Source organism: Salvelinus sp. IW2-2015, linkage group LG18 (genome assembly GCF_002910315.2).
Source record: "Salvelinus sp. IW2-2015 linkage group LG18, ASM291031v2, whole genome shotgun sequence".
NCBI lineage: Eukaryota > Metazoa > Chordata > Actinopteri > Salmoniformes > Salmonidae > Salvelinus > Salvelinus sp. IW2-2015.
In genome coordinates this window covers 30,816,479-30,839,048 of record NC_036858.1, presented here as the reverse complement: position 1 = coordinate 30,839,048, position 22,570 = coordinate 30,816,479, and the positions used below count along the sequence as shown (strand labels likewise).

General features: G+C 42.8%; 2 protein-coding genes and 1 long non-coding RNA gene across 3 annotated transcripts in view; 2 read left to right on the top strand and 1 right to left on the bottom strand.

The window, feature by feature from the left end:
- Nucleotides 1-12,167, top strand: part of LOC111978351 (EMAP like 4) — a 103,083-nt gene extending 90,916 nt beyond the window's left edge. Inside the window, 5 exon segments of the mRNA XM_070448422.1 lie at nucleotides 7,139-7,269; nucleotides 7,412-7,513; nucleotides 7,515-7,551; nucleotides 7,554-7,820; nucleotides 7,823-12,167. Of these exon segments, the coding sequence (XP_070304523.1) occupies nucleotides 7,139-7,269; nucleotides 7,412-7,513; nucleotides 7,515-7,551; nucleotides 7,554-7,820; nucleotides 7,823-7,944 (659 nt within the window). The 3' untranslated portion in view covers nucleotides 7,945-12,167.
- A 1,238-nt stretch (nucleotides 12,168-13,405) lies between these two features.
- On the bottom strand, nucleotides 13,406-17,496 carry LOC139029149 (uncharacterized). The gene is made up of 3 exons (XM_070448425.1): nucleotides 17,386-17,496; nucleotides 15,308-15,406; nucleotides 13,406-13,712 (listed from the first exon to the last, which is right to left on the bottom strand). The coding sequence occupies exons 1-3, from the start codon at nucleotides 17,429-17,431 to the stop codon at nucleotides 13,627-13,629; spliced, it is 231 nt and encodes a 76-aa protein (XP_070304526.1). The 5' UTR covers nucleotides 17,432-17,496; the 3' UTR covers nucleotides 13,406-13,626.
- Nucleotides 17,497-20,869: 3,373 nt separating this feature from the next.
- LOC139029151 (uncharacterized) lies at nucleotides 20,870-21,827 on the top strand. The gene is made up of 3 exons (XR_011481438.1): nucleotides 20,870-20,955; nucleotides 21,084-21,217; nucleotides 21,747-21,827. It is a non-coding gene; the product is annotated as an uncharacterized lncRNA (long non-coding RNA).
- Nucleotides 21,828-22,570: the final 743 nt, after the last annotated feature.

Below are 22,570 nucleotides of genomic sequence, written 5' to 3'. Positions count from 1 at the left end.
TAGACTAACACAGGAATTATAACAACTTCTGGAGGACATCCTCCAACCTATCAGAGCTCTTGCAGCATTAACTGACATCTTGTCCACCCAATCAAAGGATCAGACAATGAATCTAGTACTGAAAACATAAGCTACAGCTAGCTAGCACTGCAGTGCATAAAATCTGGTGATTAGTTAACTCAGAGAGAAAGACAATAGTTGAACAGTTTTGAGCAAATTAATTTCTTAAATGAAGGAGAAGCAAGAGAGGGAGTGAGAGCTAGCTATATTTCATTTTATTTTTTTGAACGTTCACTTAGATGCACTATGTAGAAATCACTCTGCCATTTCCTTCTTGCTAAAATTCTAATAGTTCGCTTAATTTCAGTTTGTGACAAAACAAGCCAGTATAGTGTAGTCATTGTACCATCTAAACCGCTGTGAAATATATTTTCCATAACCAAAAATATTTAATTTTCAGCTGTTTGAAGACGGTGTACAAAACTGAAAGTAATAGACGCAAAAAATGAAACATAAGAACGGGAAGCATAGAAATAGCGCAGATAGAACAGATCTACCTCAATTTAGACTTGCACACACAACATATATTTATATGTGAATTTGGTTATATCACATAAAAAGTTACATATTGCAGCTAGCTAGCGAATGCTGCTAGCGATTTTAGCCTACTCAAACACCTGGCTCAAACAGAGAGGGATGCTATGTTAGCTAGCTGGCTATGGCTATCCAACACTGGAACACTTCCAAGTCAAGGTAAGCTTTCGGTTTTATTAATTTGTTGTCACCGGGCCCGTCGGTGTAAATGKTAAACTGCTTGCTGTACACTACTMCATGATTGTAGTGGGTTTACTAACGCGTTAGTTCTGGTAGCCATGTTGACTATGATGTTAGCTAATATGGTGACAACTATGTAGGCTGTATGTAGCAGTTATGATATGAAGGTTTGGCTTGGAAAGTTTTTTTTTACRTGGTCACAGAATAGAGCATAGATGTGAGAAGGAATTTAACAACMAYCAAAGTGATCATGCTGTTTGTATGTGGTTGCTGTGTAAGTTAACTGTGTTTGGGGGTGATCAAGGGTGTATTTATTCAGCTGATTCTGTTAAAACGTTTCTTAAATGGATGCTAACAAAACTAAACGGGGACAAACATATCTGAATTTGTCCAATAGAAACTCTTGTTTGCAACTGTTTGGARTAATGATTCCACCCTAGATCAGCTAAATGCAGGCAAGAGTTTGCAAGGTGGTATTGAATCTGTCAATGTCTGTCACCTTGATTACAAAATGTTTTATTTAGATCTGTGCACCTACGTTGTAAACTTTCATTCATAGGCTATTTATCATGATGGGTATAAGGACAATTTGAATGTCATGTAGTAGCCTAAACCTGTCAATATATTGAATGGCGCTATTGAATGCGTCACTGTTTGTCAGCTTGATTACAAAAAATGTCTCTCAACCTGTGCAGCACCTACGTTGTAAACTTTCATTTGTAGGCTAGGTTGTAGCAACCTCATGATGGGTATAGTGGAAAAGTCGAGTATCATGTAATGGCTTAAACCTATCGATGTAACATTGAGCTGGGTGAAAGGAATATGAATGACAGTCATACAATATTCTGTAAAGAAATAAGGCCATGTTCATGAAAAAAAACATTTGTTCTCCCTAATCTTAAATGGCACAGAATTGATCCTTCCATTTCTAAAGATCTGAGTGCCAGTTATGAGCTTCATATAAGCATTGTAGGCTTCCTAACTGTGCCCAAAAAATATCTAACTGCCCACAAACGGAATAATTCTAGCTGGCTACTAGACAGAGGCGCTATCCATTCAGCACCATGCCACGGTGCTCCACTATTGCCTACGTGTTGTACCGGGCGCTTGTCCATTCAGCACCATGCCACGGTGCTCCGCTATGCCTACGTTTTGTACCGAGGCGCCTGTCCATTCAGCACCATGCCACGGTGCTCCGCTATGCCTTACGTGTTGTACCGAGGCGCTGTCCATTCAGCACCATGCCACGGTGCTCCGCTATGCCTACGTGTTCTACCGAGGCGCTGTCCATTCAGCACCATGCCACGGTGCTCCGCTATGCCTACGTGTTGTACCGAGGCGCTGTCCATTCAGCACCATGCCACGGTGCTCCACTATGCCTACGTGTTGTACCGAGGCGCTGTCCAATCTTTGGTCAATTTTGTTTTGTCTTCATGCGTCCTTGTCGATTGTAATCCTAAGTAAGTCCTTTGATGTATGCCTTTTTATTTCAATGCATATGTAGGATTTATCTGGCAAAGTTTGCATTCGCGGTCAGCTGTTTTATGCTCCGGTTACTTTTACATTGATGTCGGCATTTGAAGTCGGCTTTGTTGTGACCTGATGGCGTGTATTATGCATATGTTTTCATGTTGCACTGTATGGGATGTTCCACAAGTAAATTACTACATTTATGAGGTTGAGTTGTGGTTGACATTGTACATGCCGTCCCACAGACATTATAACCATAATTATAACCATTATAACCATAGTAGCCATAATTAATGGCTGGGGTAATTTTTGTTCTCCAAATAGCATTTTAGAGTTTTTAGTTATTAGCTTAATTTACTAAAATGACGGGGTTGGTGGTGGGAGTATTCCTACAGAACCCACTTTGCTTAAAAAAATATATATTATAATCTTTATTGAATTTTTTTCCCATTTTATAAATAATTTACATGAATACAAATCAACTTGCACATCAATACATTTGAGTTCATAATTACATAACCAATATTTATAGATTTAATAGTGTCCTCTGGAGAAAAAAATTGTTGGAACATTGTTGTGGAGACTTTCTTCCATTCAGCCAAAAAGCGTTAGTGAGGTCGGGCACTGATGTTGGGCAATTAGGCCTGGCTCGCGTTCCAATTCATCCCATAGGTTTTTGATGGGGTTCTACACCGATCTCGACAAACCATTTCTGTATGGACCTCGCTCTGTGCATAGGGGCATTGTTATGCTGAAACAGGAAAGGGTCTTCCCCAAACTGTTGCCACAAAGTTGGAAGCACAGAATTGTCTAGGATGTAATTGTATGCTGTAGCGTAAAGATTTCCCTTCACTGGAACTAAGGTGCCTAGCCCGAACCATGAAAAACAGCCCCAGAACATTATTCCTCATCCACCAAACATTACAGTTGGCACTATGCATTGGGGCAGGTAGCGTTCTCCTGGCATCGGCCAAACCCAGATTCTTCCGTTYGACTGTCAAATGGTGAAGCGTGATTCATCACTCCAGAGAACGCGTTTCCACTGCCCCAGAGTCCAGTGATGGCAAGCTTTACACCACTCCAACTAACGATTGACATTGCTCATGGTGATCTTAGGCTTGTGTGTGGCTGCTCAGCCATGGAAACCCATTTCATGACGCTCCAGACAGACAGTTCTTGTGCTGACGTTTCGTCAAGAGMCAGTTTGGAACTCGGTAGTGAGTGTTGCAACCGAGGACAGACAATTTTTATGTGCTATGCGCTTCATCACTCGGCGGTCCCGTTCTGTGAGCTTGTGTGGCCTACCACTTCACGGCTGAGCCGTTGTTGCTCCTAGACGTTTCCACTTCACAATAACAGCACTTAGTTGCCCGGAGCAGCTCTAGCAGGGCAGAAATGTGATGAACGGAGTTGTTGGAAAGGTGGCATCCTAAATGGTGCCACGTTGAAAGTTACTGAGCTCTTCAGTAAGACCATTCTACCGCCATTGTTTGTCTTTGGAAATTGCATGGCTGTGTGCTCAATTTTATACACCTGTCAGCAACATGTGGCGGAAATAGCCTGTCAGTAACATATGGCTGACACACTAATTTGAAGGAGTGTTCACATACACGTGTATATATAGTGTACAATTATCTGTAAGGTCCTTCAGTTGAGCAGTGAATTTGAAACACAGATTCAACCGCAAAGACCAGGGAGGTTTTCCAATGCCCCGCAAAGTAGGGCACCTATTGGTAGATGGGTAAAAAATAAAGCAGACATTGAATATCCCTTTTGAGCATTGTGAATTTATTAATTACACTTTGGATAGTGTATCAATACACCCAGTCACTGAAAGGATACAGGCTTCCTTCCTAACTCAGTTGCCAGAAAGGAAGGAAACTGCTCAGGAATTTCACCATGGGGTTAATGGTGACTTCAAAACAGTTTGATGGCTGTGATAGAAGATATACAACAACATTGCATTTACTCCACAATACTAACCTAATTGACAGAGTGGAAAAGAAAYAAGCCTGTACATAATAAAAAATGTTTACAATAAGGCACAAAAATAAAACTGCAAAGAATGTGGCAAATATATAACCTTTATGTCCTGAATACAAAGTGTTAAATTTGGGGCAAATCCAGCACATCACTGAGTATCACTCTTCATATTTTCAATCATGGTGGTGGATGCATCATGTTATGGGTATGCTTTCATCTGCAAGACCTAGGGAGTTTTTTTTAAGGATAAAAAAACTAGCAAAATAGAGCTAAGCACAGGTAAAATCCTAGAGGAAAACCTAGTTCAGACTGCTTTCCAATAGACACTGGGAGACAAATTCACCTTTCAGCAGGACAATYGCCTAAAACACAAGGCCAAATTTACACTGGAGTTGCTTACCAAAACGACATTGAATGTTCCTGAGTGGCCCACTTACAGTTTTGACTTAAATTGGCTTCAATCTATGACAAKTTGGAAATGGCTATTTAGCAATGCTCAACAACCAGCTTGACAGCGCTTGAAGAGTTTAAAAAAAATAATAATGCGCCAATATTTTTTAATCCAGGTGTGCAAAGCTCATAGAGACTTACCCAGAAAGACTCACAGCTGTAATTGCTGCTAAAGGCCATTCTAACATGTATTGACTCAGGGGGTTGAATACTTATCTAATCAAGATATTTTAGTGTTTTATTTATATACTTACTTACTTTTARAAATGTTCAKATTTTTCTTCCAATTTGGCATTAGAAAGTATTTTGTGTAGATCGTTGACAAAAAAAAATGTCWTCCCACTTTAACACAAGTGGAAAAAGTAAAGGGGTGTGAATACTTTCTGAAGACAGGACATCCCGATATTTCTTTAGTTCTGTAGTGTTTCACTGAAAGGGGTTCTAAACTCTCTTKATGACAATTAGGCATAGGACACAATTTACTTTTGACAAAACAAATCCACTTTACTACAGTACGCACTCTTTCTGACAGTTGTGCACAGAGTATATTTTTTTTAATACAGTGTTTTGTTTCTGCACGGGTCAGGTTCACCACCGTATAATTAATCAGATATCACTTCATAAAAAGTTTTGTTCAAGAGACTGTTCCAGTTAATATTTAAATTGTCTGATACTCGATCATTAGGTTCCGTCACCYTATTAAAATCCCCACATACACTACCGGTCAAAAGTTTTAGAACACCTACTCATTCAAGAGTTTTTCTTTTSACTATTTTCTACATTGTAGAAATTAAATAACAGATYTGGAATCATGTAGTAACCAAAAAAAGTGTTAAAGAAATCCAAATATATTTAATATTTGAGATTCTTCAAATAGCCTCCCTTTGCCTTGATGACAGCTTTGCACACTCTTGGCATTCTCTCAACCAGCTTCATGAGMTAGACACCTGGAATGCATTTCAGTTAACAAGTGTGCCTTGTTAAAAGTTAATTTGTGGAATTTCTTTCCTTAATGCATTTGAGCCAATCAGTTGTGTTGTGACAAGGTAGCGATGGTATACAGAAGATAGCCCTATTTGGTTAAAAAAAAAAAAAGTCCATATTATGGCAAGAACAGCTCAAATAAGCAAAGAGAAAAGACAGTGACATGAAGATCAGTCAATGCGGTGTGGGTGAACGGATGATCTCTGCATGTGTATTTCCCACTGTAAAGCATGGAGGAGATGTTGTGGTGTGGGGGTGCTTTGCTGATGACACTGTCTGTGATTTATTTAGAAATCAAGGCACACTTAACCAGCATGGCTACCGAAGCATTCTGCAGCGATACACCATCCCATCTGGTTTGAGCTTAGTGGGACTATCAGTTGTTTTTCAACTGGACAATGACCCAACACACCTCCAGGCTGTGTAATGGCTATTTTACCAATAATTAGAGTGATGGAGTGCTGCATCAGATGACCTAGCCTCCACAATCCCCCAACCTCAACCAAATTGAGATGTMTTGGGATGAGTCGGACCGCAGAGTGAAGGAAAATCAGACAACAAGTGCTCAGCATATGTGGGAACTCCTTCAACACTGTTAGAAAACATTGCAGATGAAGCTGGTTGAGAGAATGCCAAGAGTGTGAAAAGCTGTCATTATGGCAAAGAGTGYCTATTTGAAGAATCTCAAATATAAAATATATTTTGATTTGATTAACACTTTTGGTTACTGGATGATTCKAWATGTCTTCACTATTATTCTACAATTTTTTTTAAAAATGTAAAAATAAAGAAAAACCCTTGAAGGAGTAGGTGTTCCAAAACTTTTGACCGGTAGTGTATAATTACTGAATATCTCACACATACATATCCCGTTAGTTTAATAAATTATAGCTTTTTCTTACTTGCAACACATTTTGAGTATACTGTACATTTATCACTTATTTTTGTCCAATAATAATGAATTGATGTCTGTAAAGTCATTATTGTCTGCAAAGTTATTGTYAGCAATTTTTTTCTACCTTCATCTTTCTTTTTATCTTGGTTTTGGATTGGGAAGTGTGAACAGCGTTTCTCTCCACCTGCTTTGGGGGGTGGGGTATTTCCACACACCCCACTTTGCCATACCCTAGGTTTAGCTGAACTGACGCCACTGGCTGTAACTGATAGGACCCCTGAGAATAGAGATTGCATATGTGTGTGAAGTGATCCCTATTTCTGTATGTGCATGCATATGTTTTTGTACAGACCCGTGAGWGAGGGAAAGTAGGATAGGGAGTGTATTGAGCATGTTAGTGTGCATGGAGAGGTGTATGAAGTCTCTCTTATAGTGTTGGTTTGCCCCCTGGTGGTATGCTTTTGACATGACTTCATGTACGCGCACATATGGAAAGCACACACAGGTTCACTGCTCAGTCTCCATATTTAATCTGTGATAGTGGGGCAAAACCACCAATATGTGTGTATTTGTGTCTTCCAGGAGTGTGGCCTGAGGGTTCTGATGGCACAGACATCAACGCCCTGATCAGGTCCCACAACAGGAAGGTGATCGCTCTGGCTGATGACTTCTGCAAAGTGCACCTCTTCCAGTACCCCTCGCGCCCAGACCCAGTAAGCCAGCCCAGCCCCTTACTGAACACTGCCAGTGCTACCATCCCTGTACTAAGCGCTAGACTGTATATAGTATAACATAAATTAATATTAGCTTCAAATCATAATATTATGTGCTGACATGTGTCTCCTTCCTCCGCAGGCACCGAGCCACAAATATAGCGCCCACAGCAGTCACGTGACTAATGTGACCTTCATGCACAACGACAGTCACTTGGTGTCCACGGGCGGAAGGAGTACCAGTTGTCATGCAGTGGCGTCTGGTGGAGAAGACCCCCTCATTGGCCCAGCGACTCTTTCCCTCTCTCTGGGGGAGGGCTCCTGCATAACTCCAACCCCGCGGCACCATGCCAGCGGTGCCCTGACTCCGCACCCCACCGAGCCAGCCGTGACCCCAATCGCAACCCCAACTCCGCCCACAGTCCTCGACCTGACCTCTGACCCCCCAGCGGTGCCCTGCGGTGGTACGGCCATCGTCACACCGCCCACCGAGCCCACGACCAATGGACGGCAGGAGAGCTCCCCTGAAACAACTCCCCCCCCCGGGCTGACCCACCCCGCTCAGATTCTACCCACCCCCCCCACAGCACGCTGAGCCCCAAGGACAGCCTGGACCCCAGCGATGACACGGCCACTCCTAGCGACGAGGGCCGCCCTTTCACCCCACCCTCGTAAAGAGCGTCACTTGTGATGCAGCCTAGTGCGCTCTCCTGCTCAGCACTCCCCCCTGGAGGCACCTCGATGTCACTGCGTCTCTCAGGAGAAGCGCAGCAGGGTTCAATATTTGCTGTTCAGGTTTCCTTTGTTTTTCTTTTTCGTTTATTTTCATGCTCTTCTTTTTGTTTTGTTTTGAAGTCTGTGTTAATTGGATAAGAATGGATGGTGTAAGTGAGACAAGCAGTGATATTAGTGGCTGATGTTTTTTTCTTTACGCTGTCGCTCCGCCTTGTGTGAGGAGAGAATGTCGTGGCTGTTCTGGGTCATACGGTTAAGTCAAGTCTGCAGATGAAAGCTCTGAGAGAGTGACACACAAGCACACAGACGCACAAACACTAGCACCAATACACAAAGACACACAAAATCACACTCCAACATCACTCCTTGATCAGACAAACAGATGCAGGATCATTTACACAGTTCAAATATCACGGTAATGTTGCTATCATAGATACTCGTATAGTACTTGATACCATGTATTACTTATGTCTTTATACACAAGTATATTATGCTACAAGAGCCTAGTGCCTCTTCCCTGAGCCTAGCTAATGCCAGGCAGGTACCCCTGGCTAATGCTCACTCCCCAGTCCAGCCCTTTGTCAATACTCATCATATAGTCTCTAGGCTATGTTACCATAGAAACTTAAACCTAATCCTAGCTCAATAATGCAACAACACACCATAGCGTACTGTGTGACCACACACAACCAGTTTTACACATGCAGCTAAAGGCACACACACTCCATCACTCTGGACTTTCAATCAGGTGTGTGTGTGTGTGTGTGTGTGTGTGTGTGTGCGCGCGCCTGCAGACTGCTTCAGGGCAATAAGCTGTTCTCTCTGGTAGAGTCCCTGCAGGAAGCTCATCCATCCAGCCTCGCTGTAAAGGCAAAAAAGGACTCTGATGAATAATGGTCCATAGGATATCCTGTGGCCATGGACATTACGACCACACTGAACCACCAGCGACACACGTACCCAGGTGACTCTCTCGCCTGCTCGCCCTACCTTAACGTGCTACCATTTTTTTTTTGCGTTTCTTTTCATTTTCATTTAGGATTTCGACCTTTTTAAAAACTCATTCTGGGGAGTGTTCCTTCTCTGCTCTATGGACTGAGATGTTTTTAAGAAAAAAGTTTTTTTTTTTTTTTAAGTCTTAAGTGTGTGCGAGCTGCCGTTTACACGTTGTGTCATTCCGGAGGAGGGTGTGCCCAGCTTCCCCCCCCCCCCCATTCTGCAGCAACTCAGGACGGGATCACGCTCACAGGAATACACAGCCAACAGAGAGAGAGAGAAAGAGAGAGCGAGAGAGACTCTTCTCTTCTACACAGTCTTATCTTTATCCCCTCAGTGGGAATGCGCTGGTACATTTCCACAGAGGTGGCATAGGGGAGAGAGAGAAAGGCTCTTCTGTTTTTCAGCTGGGAATGGAGGAGAGAGAATGTTTTTTTTTTTAAATGCCTGTCTATGACTAGGGAGAGAGAGTCCAAGGGTTTTCTATGACAAGGACGACTGAAGAAAGGTGGAAGGGATATGTACTAAGGCATACTGTATGTGTTGCAATGCACAGTAAAAGTTTAGCTAGTTATACAGGATTGAATGATGGAAGTATTTTTCCAGGTTTGTTATTATCAGAAAGAAGAGCGAGGACTGTGTAGAAGGCACGTGGTGTAGATTCATATTTTGTTTTATATCCTCTCTGTCAGAGAGAGAGATTAGCGAGGGACTGTAAGTAAAGTGCATGTCAYTGACGGTGTGGTACGGTTGGTAGGTGGCATTGACGGGATTGTAGGGAAGAGGTAAAGACATTGGTAATCCTAGTGAAAGACTGCATGAGGGCATGGTTGTATCAATGTTATACGAATGTTTTCTAACGTTGTCCTCAAAGATGTAGACTTCCACTTGGTCCACAAAGAACCTCTTTTTATAATATCATTTTCAGATTTTTTGTTGTTGTGTTTTTCGCAAATCAACAGCTTGTGCAACTGGGAATGCTTTAATGTATTGTAGGTCGATTTGTAGGTCGATTTAATGTAGGTAGATTTTGTCCGTAGTTTGTCCTGTCGTTTTTTTGTCCTGTGGTTCTGTAGTTGTAGTGAACATGGGATTGCCTTCCCTGGATGCTCTGCTTCTTGAGTGCATAGAACGTGAACACACTTAGTTAACCCCGTACAATATCTCATGACCTCAGAATACGTCTCCTACAATGACAGGTGTCAATGTATAACTCATACCCTAGGACAGGGGTGTATAACTCATTCCATGGAGGGCCTAGTGTCTGCTGGTTTCTGTTTTTTCCTTTCAATTATGACCTAGGAAACCAGGTAATCTYACCTTAATTCACCAATCAAGTAAAAGGGCGGAGCTAAAACCCATACACTCGGCTCTCAGTGGAAGGAGTTTGACARGTGCCCTAGGATATCTGGAGTCTCTCCAGAACGCTAACACACCTGTTTTCAGGGCGCCATGTGGTCTTGCTAGATCTTCCCACCCAATACTCATCCATTTTGTACATGCAGGTGTGGCTACTTTATGTATATAATAGTATGCCTGTGTGTATGTGTCTGGTTCATTCATCTTGAGATATACAGGTAACTGCCAAAATAAAGGAAACGCCAGCATAAAGTGTCTTATTAGGGTTTTGGGTCACCACGAGCCAGAACCGCTTCTATGCACTTTGGCATAGATTCTACAAGTGTATGGAACTCTACTGGAGGGATGCGACACCCTTCTTCCACGAGAATTGCCATCATTTGGTGTTTTGTTGATGGTGGAAACAGCTGTCTCAGGCGCCGCTCCAGAATCTCCTATAAGTGTTCAATTGGGTTGAGATCTGGTGACTGAGACGGCCATGGCACAGGATTTGCATTGTTTTCGTGCTCATCAAACCATTCAGTGACCACCCGTGCCCTGTGGATGGGGGCATTGTCATCCTATGGGGGGCATAGCCATGGTAGTCAAAATAATGGCCAAAATAATGGCCTGATCATCATCATTATASGTTACACTAAGTATATGTTAATTGCTTAATTAACTCAGMAAACACACCTGTGTGGAAGTACCTGCTTTCAATATACTTTGTATCCCTCATTTACTRAAGTGTTTCCATTATTTTGGCAGTTACCTGCAGATCCACTGAACCATTACTCAGTGCTTTCTTTCACCACTAGGAGGCACTGCAGCTCACCCACAGGCCAAGCATGTACATACATGCAGTACGGTGTGGAATAATGGCTCTTTGAGTCCTCATAAACCATGGTCCCAAATGTGCTCTTCTTCCCATGGCAGGTGTTATGGTGGGACAGTGAACTGGCTTTGAGAGTGCCTCCGCCCGCAGTCTATCTGGGGATGTCGCTCCTCTTGTTATTCCAGGATATTCATGGCCAACTCAGCTCACCCCATTTAGGCTCGGTAGCGGTCTGCCAATCAGAGTCCTACATCAGATATGTCCTTTGAATGTTGCTCTGACGAATTGCCTTGCCATAATGAGGGGGGTGGGGGTGAGGMGGMTTTTGCCTATGTTGGTTAAGGGGAGGGAAATATTTTCTTTTAAGGTAGGGAGGGTTAGTAAGGTGTGGGAGATATGGACACCAGGGCATCCTATGTACTGGGCCCTGACAAGGATCTGATATTTTTGAGAGACAGAGCGGTCCATTTATGTCTATTCAACCATCCATCTTTTGAGGGGAATTTTTCTGAAGGGCTTGTACAGAATCATGTTTTCAAGTTAGATGGGCTAGTATCCAAAACACACAYAGYGAAGCAGAGAAGTGAGTTTAAACACAAGACTCCTTGACTGGTCTGAAGCCTCATCCCTGTGAATGTATGTCTAAGTGTCCTGGAAAACGGCTGGCACACCCATGCCAACAATCCAAGGGAGCATTGAGTGGGTATATATGTGTGCCCACTCTGTGATTATCAAGTCTTTGGGTTGGGGGAGGGCAAAGACYGGTGCAACTTTTTGTGATATTCAGAATAAACGGTCATCACCATCCATGAAGATGGTGATACTGATGATGACAATGTTGAAATGATATGTTGGTAAGATATGACTGTCAAAAATGTTTCCCATGACAATGTTTGAGCCAATCTGTCTCTCATGCATTCCTGTCAATAGACAGAAAAATACTGAAGATMAAAAAAAAWAAAAAAATGAAAATAAACATTTAAAGAAAAGCTTTTATCTTTTATGTTTGAGTATTTTCTCCACTCAAATTCCACTGATTTCTATGTTGATCTTGGTCTGAATYTTTTGTGTTATAAAAGGYGTAASTAYCAGTAAATTATTCCAGTTTACTCGTTTAATTTAGTCACTTTCATCTGAGTTTGACAAAGTTCAAGTTGAATCCTTCCTCAAACATCTCTCCGTCCCTGAGCTTGTCTGGTGTTCTGTATCAATCTGAACCCTATGATACCTATCCTGGTGTGTGTGTGTGTGTGCTGTCTCTTATACACATCTAGATGTGTATAAGAGACAGACTCTGGACACTTTCAATCAGGTGTGTGTGTGTGTGTGTGTGTGTGTTGTGTGTGTGTGTGTGTGTGTGTGTGTGTTGTGTGTGTGTGTGTGTGTGTGTGTGTGTGTGTGTGTGTGTGTGTGTGTGTGTGTGTGTGTGTGTGTGTGTGTGTGTGTGTGTTGTGTGTGTGTGTGGTGTGTGTGTGTGTGTTGTGTGTGGGTTGTGCGCGCGTGCGCGTACATGCTGCATGCGTATCCGTGTGTTTTGTCTATATAGTGAAGAGGTTATTCATCTCACTGTCTTCCCTAGTCGATTCTGGATGTGTCTGTCTGTAGTTTGGTCCGTACAGTGAACAGAAGTCTCTGGCTGTGGGATTAGACTGGGGTAAACAGTGACAGAGCAGAGGTCTCTGGCCGTGGATTAGACTGGGGGTAAACAGTGGACAGAGCAGAGGTCTCTGGCCGTGGGATTAGACTGGGGGTAAACAGTGGACAGAGCAGAGGTCTCTGGCCGTGGGATTAGACTGGGGGTAAACAGTGGACAGAGCAGAGGTCTCTGGCCGTGGGATTAGACTGGGGGTAAACAGTGGACAGAGCAGAGGTCTTCTGGCCGTGGGATTAGACTGGGGGTAAACAGTGGACAGAGCAGAGGTCTCTGGCTGTGGTATTCGACTGTGTGGGTAAACAAGGACTAGAACCTGCTGATTTAACATGTCAGGAGGTTCTTGATGACTGACACACAGATAAACAGACCCACAGACTGCCAGGCAGCCCACACAGAGGAGCAAAGACTGCGTGTCTACCGCAGTGGAGGGAAGGATGTCCCATTTTTAGCATCTTGATTCAGAACACATTTGCAAGAATGGCTTAGCATGACACCTCATGAATAAAGTGACTGTGCGTGCCTACATAATATAACACTGATGAAATGACTCCTTTCATAACCGCATTTGAGACCCAAGATTAATGGATAAAAACTGTCCTATGACTTTATTTCATGTGACTTTACATCATCGAAGTTGTGTATATTGCACTTTACGAACACAATGAATCACCAAATGCTAAACAGCAGATCGGACCACAAGCCCTCAAGTTACTGTTGGCTGATTTCACAGATACTTTCTCCATCTGTCTTGCTCTCCTTCCTCTGCCTGCCGTGGAGTTATTGGCCCCTGGAGTCAGTTCTAGGCATTGCAGCGGTCCTGATAGCAACACGTCCAGCCCAGTCGAGAGCAGAACTCAAGCCTAGCACAGCCCTTCTCTCCAGAACCTGTAGAGGAGACACAGAACATGAAAAGATGCAGTAGGATCAAGGATTTTATCAGAATATGCAGCAGGATCATGGCCTTAAAGGCCCAGTGCAGTCAAAAATGTCATTTTTCTCCTGTGTTTTATATACTGCATATTTCCACACTGAGGTTGGAATAATACTGTGATAATGCCCTTTTAGTGTAAGAGCTGTTTGAAAAGACCGGCAGAAATTTCAGCCTGTTTTGGTTGGATGGCGTTTTGGCTTGCCTGGTGTCATCATCAGGCAGTAAATTAGTTAATAGACCAAACCCTCCCTGCCATTAAAAGCTAGTTTTCAGTTTCTCCCTCCCCACTCAGACCACTCCCAGACAGTACTAGCAAAATTCTTGCTTGAGAAATTGCTCTTTGGTAAGAATCTATTTTTGTTTCTTTTTGACCATTTTAATTTAAATCAATCAGTTAATTGTTACCCAGAACTAATTTGACATTGAGATAAAAACGGCTGCATTTGTCACGACTTCTACCGAAGTCGAAGCCTCTCCTTGTTCGGGCGGTGCTCGGCGGTCGACGTCACCGGTCTTCTAGTAATCATTGATCCATTTTTCATTTTRCATTGGTTTTGTCTTGTCTTCCTACACACCTGGTTTCAATCCCATGCATTACCTGTTGTGTATTTAACCCTCTGTTTCCACTCATGTCTTTGTCAGAGATTGTTTTATGTTCAGTATACGTGTTTTTGTATTTGGTGCGCGACGGGTCCTCGTACACATTTTGTTTCATATTATTACATGGTTTTTGGAGTTATGTGTTTTAAGTTATTAAACTACTCCATTTCAAAAAGTTTTGATTCTCCTGCGCCTGACTTCCCTGCCACCTATACACACGACTGTGACAGAATTGGACCTTTTAATCAGAAGATGTAGTAGGATCAAGGACATTATTATCACAAAGACAGTTTGATTCAATAAGACTTAATGCTAGGTTAAAGGTGCACTATGCAGAAATCGCTCCCCCATTTCCTGGTTGCTAAAATTCTAATAGTTCAACCTAATTTTAGTTTGTGACAAAACAAGCAAGTATAGTGTAGATAATCATTGTACCATTCAAACTGCTGTGAAATATATTTTCCATGATAAAAAAAAGTATTTTCTTTAAGCTGTTTGAAGCTAGTGGACAAAACCGAAAGTAAGTAAAAGACGCAAAAACAAACTTAAGAACGGGAAGCATAGAAATAGCTCACAAAGAACATTTCTATGTGATTTTGGTCAGGTGGAGGTCAAAATGTTTTATTTACTCTGTATTATGCAGGCCAATGGCATGATGGGCATATCTTAGTTATCGTCATCAATTGATCAAAAGAGCCAGCCTTGCATCTAACAAGTAATATTGCTCAATCCTGGGCTGTTTCTGAAACGTCACTAGCTGTCAAATCCTTGCTTCCCCTGTCCTTGTTTCCTCAATTCCTTGCCTCCCTCTCAAAAACTCCAATGAGCTTATGGGAGAGAGAGATGAGGAATTGAGCAAACAAAGATGAAGGTTTGACAGCTAGTAACATTTTCAGACACGGCCCTGGTATTGCGGGGCCCAATGAAGGACTACGGTGGTGATACTCACTCCTGGTGTAGCAGGCCTGCTGTGTTTTGCTTGAGCACTGTAGGASCTGGTTCCTCAGCATCAGGAAGTCCTCGCCGTAACACTCAATGTTGTAGTCGGCTATGACAAGGGAAGGGAGAGGGAAGAGGGTCAGGGTTATGTCTCATCAATGACCAAGGTATGTTTTGGGCTGGTTCACAGATCACTGGAGACAGCAAACGCAATGGCATAATGATGTGTTCTGAGGAAGTACTTCAATCTCTTGCCAGCACGGTTATGAATGATGCAGAGCAGGAATTCAGTCATGTGAGTGTGCGTGCGCATGTCTGTACTTACATTTGTGTGTGCGAGCTGCTGTGTGTACGTGAGTTTTTGGGTCATGTGTTTGACCTCAAAACACCCAAGAAAGGAGATCTAAGGGAGTGTAAAAACTACCTCAGGATAATGTTGGGCAACACCAGGGAAAGTGTTCAATCACATCCTCCTATATAAGTTCAGGAGTAAGACATGTCTTTAACGAGTCACATAATACAATTGTATGGACTCACTCTGTGTGCAATAATAGAGTTTAACATGATTTTTGAAAGACTACCTTCTCTCTGTACCCCACATATACAATTGTCTGTAAGATCCCTTAGTCGAGCAGTGAATTTGAAACACAGATTCAACCACAATGGTCAGGGAGGTTTTCCAATGCCTAGCAAAGAAGGYCACCTAAAATAAAGTAGACATCYAATATCTCTTTGAGCATTGTGTTAAATAAAAMGTTTAAATAAAAATGGTGAAGTTATTAATTACACTCAGTCACAACAAAGATACAGGAGTCCTTCCTAACTCAGTTGCCGGAGAGGAAGGGAACCGCTCAGGGATTTCACCATGAGACCAAAGGTTTCTGAGTGACGTAGTTACAGTTTTGACTTAAATCGTCTTGAAAATCTATGGCAAGACTTGAAAATGGCCGTCTAGCAATGATCYACAGCCAACTTGACCAGAGTTTGAAGAATTTTTTAATGAATAATGCAAATAATGTACAATCCAGGTATGCAAAGATTTACACAGAAAATCTCACCGCTGTAATCACTGACAAAGATATTTTAACATGTATTTACTCAGGGGTGTCAAAATGTATGTAAATGAGACATTTCTGTATTTCATTCTCAGTAAATATGCAAACCCCCCAAAAAATGTAAGAACTTTGTCATTATGCGGTATTGTGTAGATGTGTGAAAAATATTTTTAATCCATTTTGAATTCAGGCTGTAACACAACAAAACGAAATAATAAATAAATAAATAAATAAATAAATAATAAATAATTCAAAAGGTACGATTACTTTCTGAAGGAACTGTAGGTCCGACAGGCATGCTTACCGGATCATTCAAGAAACAAACCCAAAATACAACAGGCACACAGTGAACCGGAAGATCTGGACTTTGCGGATGACCTTGCTCCACTCTCTCACAAACACAAAAAAAATGCAGGACACGTCTCGCCTCTTGCAAGCAACATCAGCTTCGATCGGACTTCAAATCAACATCAACCGATGAAGAATGTGAAAGCAGGAATCGGTAAAGCCAGAACGGCATAAAACCTAAACCAAAGACTYAGATTTCTAACCAATGTGAGGCCCATCTTCCTTAACGGGTCTAAGTCATGGAGAACCACCAGCAGCATGCTCTGTTAAAAAGTACAAACATTCAACAACCGATGTCTCAGACGCTTACTTGGAATTCATTGGACATATACCATCAGAAACATCTGACTGTGGGAGAMCCCAAAACAAGTACCTATTGAAGCACAAATGAAGAGGAGGATGTGGTGCTGGTTAGGCCACACTGGTTAGGCCACACTAAGAAGAAACGTGCATCACCAAACTAGACTCTTACCTTTAGCCCACAAGTTAAACGCAAGAYAGAAAGGCCCATGACCACTTTCATCTCCACCTGCATCTTCACAGAGCAAGAAATTAAGGACTGAACGACTGATATGGCAACAATAACAACTGGCACAGGACAGAAGGCGTTGGAAGCAGTTCGGCAATGACCTATGTTCAGCAAGGAACTTAAAAGCACGAGCTAAGTGAAGTAAGTGTGACTTACCTGTGCACAGAGGGAGCAGCAGAAGCAGGACCAGGTAGGCTCTCATTGTTGCTCTCAGCAGAGGAGTTCTCTTAGCAATGGAGAAGTCTGAGGTCGAAAGTCTACGACAGGTTGAGAGCACCTCTGCTTTTATACTGTGTCGTGTGCTCAGACAGGAACACATGCACCCACGCGGTCACATGCACTCAAACAGATGCGGCGTACACACATTGTACGTCAAGGGTTGGATAAGGCGGGTGGATTGCAGGATTAAAGAATGGTGTCTAAAATGTGTTCCATGTAAGGACACGGTATCTTATTTCATCACATGACTGTTGAATTATCRGTTGGAGGCTTGGAGCACTATAATAAGACTTCACCGCTGTTGGTTGGCCTAGCTCATTGTTGACAATCAACACTTTTATTAATAACGTTCATGAACTAACATTAACTACGTATAGATCATGAATATAACTATTTACAAATGTTGATAATACATTGTAGTACATACTGTATGGATATTAGTAATACATTAGCAAATATGTTTCAATAGAAAATGCATCACCCACAGCATTGACTAAGGGGAGGCAGGTAGCCTAGTGGGTTAAGAGTGTTGGGCCAGTAACCGAAAGGTCGCTGGTTCGAATCCCAGAGCCAGCAAGGTGAAAAAATCTGCCCGTTCTGCCCTTGAGCAAGGCAGTTAACCCCCAACAACAACTGCTCCCGGGGCACCTCTCTGATTCAGAGGGGTTGGGTTAAATGCGGAAGACACATTTCAGTTGAATGCATTCAGATGTGCAACTGACTTGGTTTTCCCTTCCACTGACCCTTTGGTGGGGCATATCTTCAGCAGCTCAGTATTGTGACCACTCACTCACACAGGGATAGAAATAGGGCAACAATGGCTCTTTAAATATGTCACTGAATGTATAGATTGTATGGGGTCGTAGAAGGTCACCTCTCCCACGTCATAGTCCAGACACACGCTCCCCCTCCTGATTGTCCTCTTCAGAGTGAGGCGGGTCCAGGGCATGGTACAGGCGCTGTACTGGCCCCCATCCCTCAGGGCCATGGAGCCAGAACCCATTTGAGAGAGAGAGCCATGGGGACGCAGTGTTGAGGTTCAGAGTCACTGGGGCTGGATGGAAACACAAACAGGTATGCTATACAATTGACATTTTAATGTGTGGTGCTCGAAAACGTCTACTGATCTGTTAACGATAAATTTGCTCTGGTCTAGTACTCACTGTATTTCACCTTCTCTCATATCTTGAACCTCAGGTTTCCCAGGTGTTGGGCCACGTCTATCAGTGCCCCTAATACAGGCTTTGGATCCTGCAGTGTACAATTGGCACTTGAGCAATTATAACGTGGACATAAATAACCTTTCCTATAACCGATACTGCGCCACCTTTTTTATACGTGAGGTGAGGTCCTCGGGACTAATCTAAAACCCACACAGGTTCTTTAAAAGTGGGGCATGGGGACAAACAGGCCAGGTATAACACAAACATATAATTTATTCACAAGGASTAGTAGAAAGCTTCGATGCATATTTACCCRCTTTTTTTTGTTGGCACAAAACTACCTACATACTTCCATTCATTTGTATGGGTTACCTTCAGACGAGTCCCYTGACACTTGTGTGGAGAARGCCATCGTGTTCGCGAGAGTCTCATCTTTCCATAGAGCGGTCATATTAGTTTCTAGGTCAAACCGTTCGGACMCTACAGAGGTTTTCGGGATGTCTCACGGTCTGACAAACWCCGCTATAGCTCGGCCACCTTCCGCCACAGATGCGGAAGACATAGAACAAAATAGCATATCTATCTTAAACGTTCTTCTTTTGCTCTATAAAGGCCAATACAGAATTCAACTGTCTCGTCTCCGCTGACCTCCTGAAATCCTTTCTTGCTGGACCATCTCTCGCTCTCTCTCATCGRTGCAGACCTCCAAGCAGAATAGAAGAGCTGCTGTTTTGCTCGGCCTTTCACACTTCCCGAMGGAGGATCATCCAACTTCATCAAGATCTGTCAGGTGTGTGTGTGTAACTACTGTAAGTTATGAGTTTTCTGTTTAGGCACACACAGCCCTGATTTTTCCCTCTCATACGTGAATAAGCTTTATATCAACATTGGTAAATAATTTAGCTTATTCTAACAATACCATATGTGTTGGAACTAATCCACTCAGGGCTATGTGTACATTAGTAATTGGTTATTTTTGTGTTGCGCTGTAGCCCACTGATCCAGGAGAGCAGAACACAAAAGGGGGTTTAACATCGCTGTACTAATCAGGACTGAAGATGGTGGAGGAGATGCGCTTTTGATCAGAACGTAAGTGCTTCTCTCACTCTTTCCCTCTCTCCTAAAACACACACACTCTCTCACACAGTCACTCTCTCGCACTAATACACACTATCTCTCTCATCCTCGCTCTCTCTCTCTCTCTCTCCGTCTTTCTCACTTCTAACCAGAATAGAAGAGCTGCTGTTTCACTCGGCCGTCCACACTTCCTGGCGCTGGATCCATCCAATTTATTCATGACCTGTCAAGTGTGTAATCTGTATCTGTTTCTCTCACTCCCTATCACTGTCCCAGTCTCTCTCTCTCTAACCCTAACCCTCTCTCTTTCATTCCATTTCTGTGTCTTTCTGTTATAATGTGATTACATGAATTAATTATATTTTGAAGTCAATCATGTTGCTTCGAGTCAAACTTGCGATTGATGGCATCAGGAGAGTTACCATTGAAAGTCTGCCAGAGACTGTGGAAGAACTGCAGTCAATACTGAAGAGCAAGCTCTATTTGGAAGGTGACGTCGTACTTCAATTCAAAGATCCATTATTTGAAAATGAGCAACCCTGAAGGTAATGCTTAAGACGCCACCTGACTCTGAGCGTTCAGACAGCGGCACTTTGGACACTGGCAGTATTTAGTTGTTATCAGACTCTCTCTCACCTTCGTCACGTGCACAGCAGTGGCCTGAGCCATGTATCTTCCCCACCTTTAACTATGACGGTGAATTGAAYCTCAGACATGGAAATTAGAATTATGGAATGGATCCCTTTTGCCAGTCTCCAAGAATATGAAGACAGAAATTCTTGACAAAGTAGCAGATGTTATGTTTGACGTCAACCCATACCCATCACAAAAACAAGTCGAAGGTGTTGCCAAAGCTCTGGTGGAGAAACACCCATGCCTAAAAAAGCCAGGACCATTATGCGGATGGTCTGCCTGGAAATTCAGCCTGAACTTTCAATATGGGAACTATCGTCAGAAGTTGCACATAACAGGATGCCCTGAGCTTATGGTGAATTGTAACAAGAGGTCAAGGGTTGATGGCAAAGACAAAATAAAGTTTTTTTTTAAATAAACAAGCGATCAGAGGTGAATTTCTTGCCAGATACTCCTCAAGCAAAAACAACAAACACTCTTGAAGAGGAGAGAAACAGCCAGAGGAGGAAAAGAAAAAGCGGATGAACTGCTGATGGGAAACACGTTTGCCCTACTGAGAAASGACATCATTCAGGATGAGCCACTTGTATCTGATGTGAAAACCAGATGGCCAGCTTTGTTTACAGAGAGAAAGGTAGGCTAGTGTCCCCCTTTTCAAACTGGCTGTGGCGTTACAATCCCTTCCCAACAATTTCTACAGTTTGTTGCATATATAGTATGATAACCATTTCATCATATTTTGCTCTGTAAATGTCAATGCAGAATTCAACCTCCTTGTCTCCGCTGACCTCAATAAATCCTTCCTCGCTGGACAAGCCCAGATTTCCTGGTTGTGCAGAGCATGGGCTCCAACAATGGCCGAACACCATAGTCTTATACGTTCTCTTGATCATAACGTAAGTGTCTCTCTACCCCCAACCCTTCTCTCTCTCTCGCTCTCGCACACTCTATCTCTCTCGCTAATACACACACACTTTCTCTCTCTCTCATGCTGTCTCTCCCACTAACACCCTCTCTCACTAACACCCACTCTCTCACCAACACCCTCTCTCACTAACACCCACTCTCTCACCAACACCCTCTCTCTCATTATTGCGGAACTCCAACCAGAATAGAAGAGCTGCTGTTTTACTTGGCCTCCCACACTTCCTGAGGGAGGATCCATCCAARTTCATCAAGATCTGTCAGGTTTTGGTGTAACTTCAATAAGTCCTTGGTTTTCTCTTTGGGCACCCACAGCCCTGATTTTGCAATCTCATACTCCTTGCTAGCTGTCCAATGCGTAAGGTAATTCGTAAGTGAATAAGCTTCATCTCCACATTGGTCAAGTCATTTAGCGTATTCTAACAACACGATAAGTGTTGTGACTAATCTACTCAGGGCTATGTGTACATTAGTAATTGGTTATTTTGTGTTGTCCTGTAGCCCACTGATCCAGAAGAGCAGACCACAAAGGGGGTGAACATCAGAATACTAATCGTGACTGGAAATGGTGGAGAAGATGCGTTCTTCAAGGAAATCATCTACGTTGTAGTGATCTTAGAAGAGCACATCGTCCTCCATGAGCCGCGGGACGTCCCCAACGCCTTTGCCGTTATGATGGGTCTTCTCTATGCCCTATACCATAAAGTAGCTGCTCTGCAAGGGATCGTGGCCTGTGGAACAAGTTGTGCCAGTGTACTGTTTAAGGACTCCTGATTGAACAGGAAGACTGTATAGTTACACACGCCTGACAGATAGTGATGTAGTTGGATGGATCCTAAAAACAGACGAATAGTTTTTTGACCATCCACAGCATTATGGACAGCTGCTGTTGCTATGGAGAACTTCACTGCACGTTTAAACTGAGAGCGTTCTTGTTCATACTCCTTATTTTGAAAATGGTTAGAGTTCCAAAAGTATAAACGCTATCAACAATCTTTTTACAAGCCAAGTTGAGTCAGTTTGTGTGTCAACATTGGTTTGGTGTTTGTAGCTGTAACGGTCCAAGAGCATTGGCATATCCAAATATCTCCCATTGAAATTGAACTTTTGTGGAAATGTATTTATAGTTTTCTATTTTTTGCTTTTATGCTAACTTAAAAATGGTTTCAGTTCAAAAACTATACATACAATATAGATACAAAAGTATGTGGACACCCCTTCAACTTAGTGGATTCGGCTATTTCAGCCACACCCGTTACTGACAGCTGTATAAAATCGAGCATACAGCCATGCAATCTCCATAGACAAACATAGAATGGCAGTAG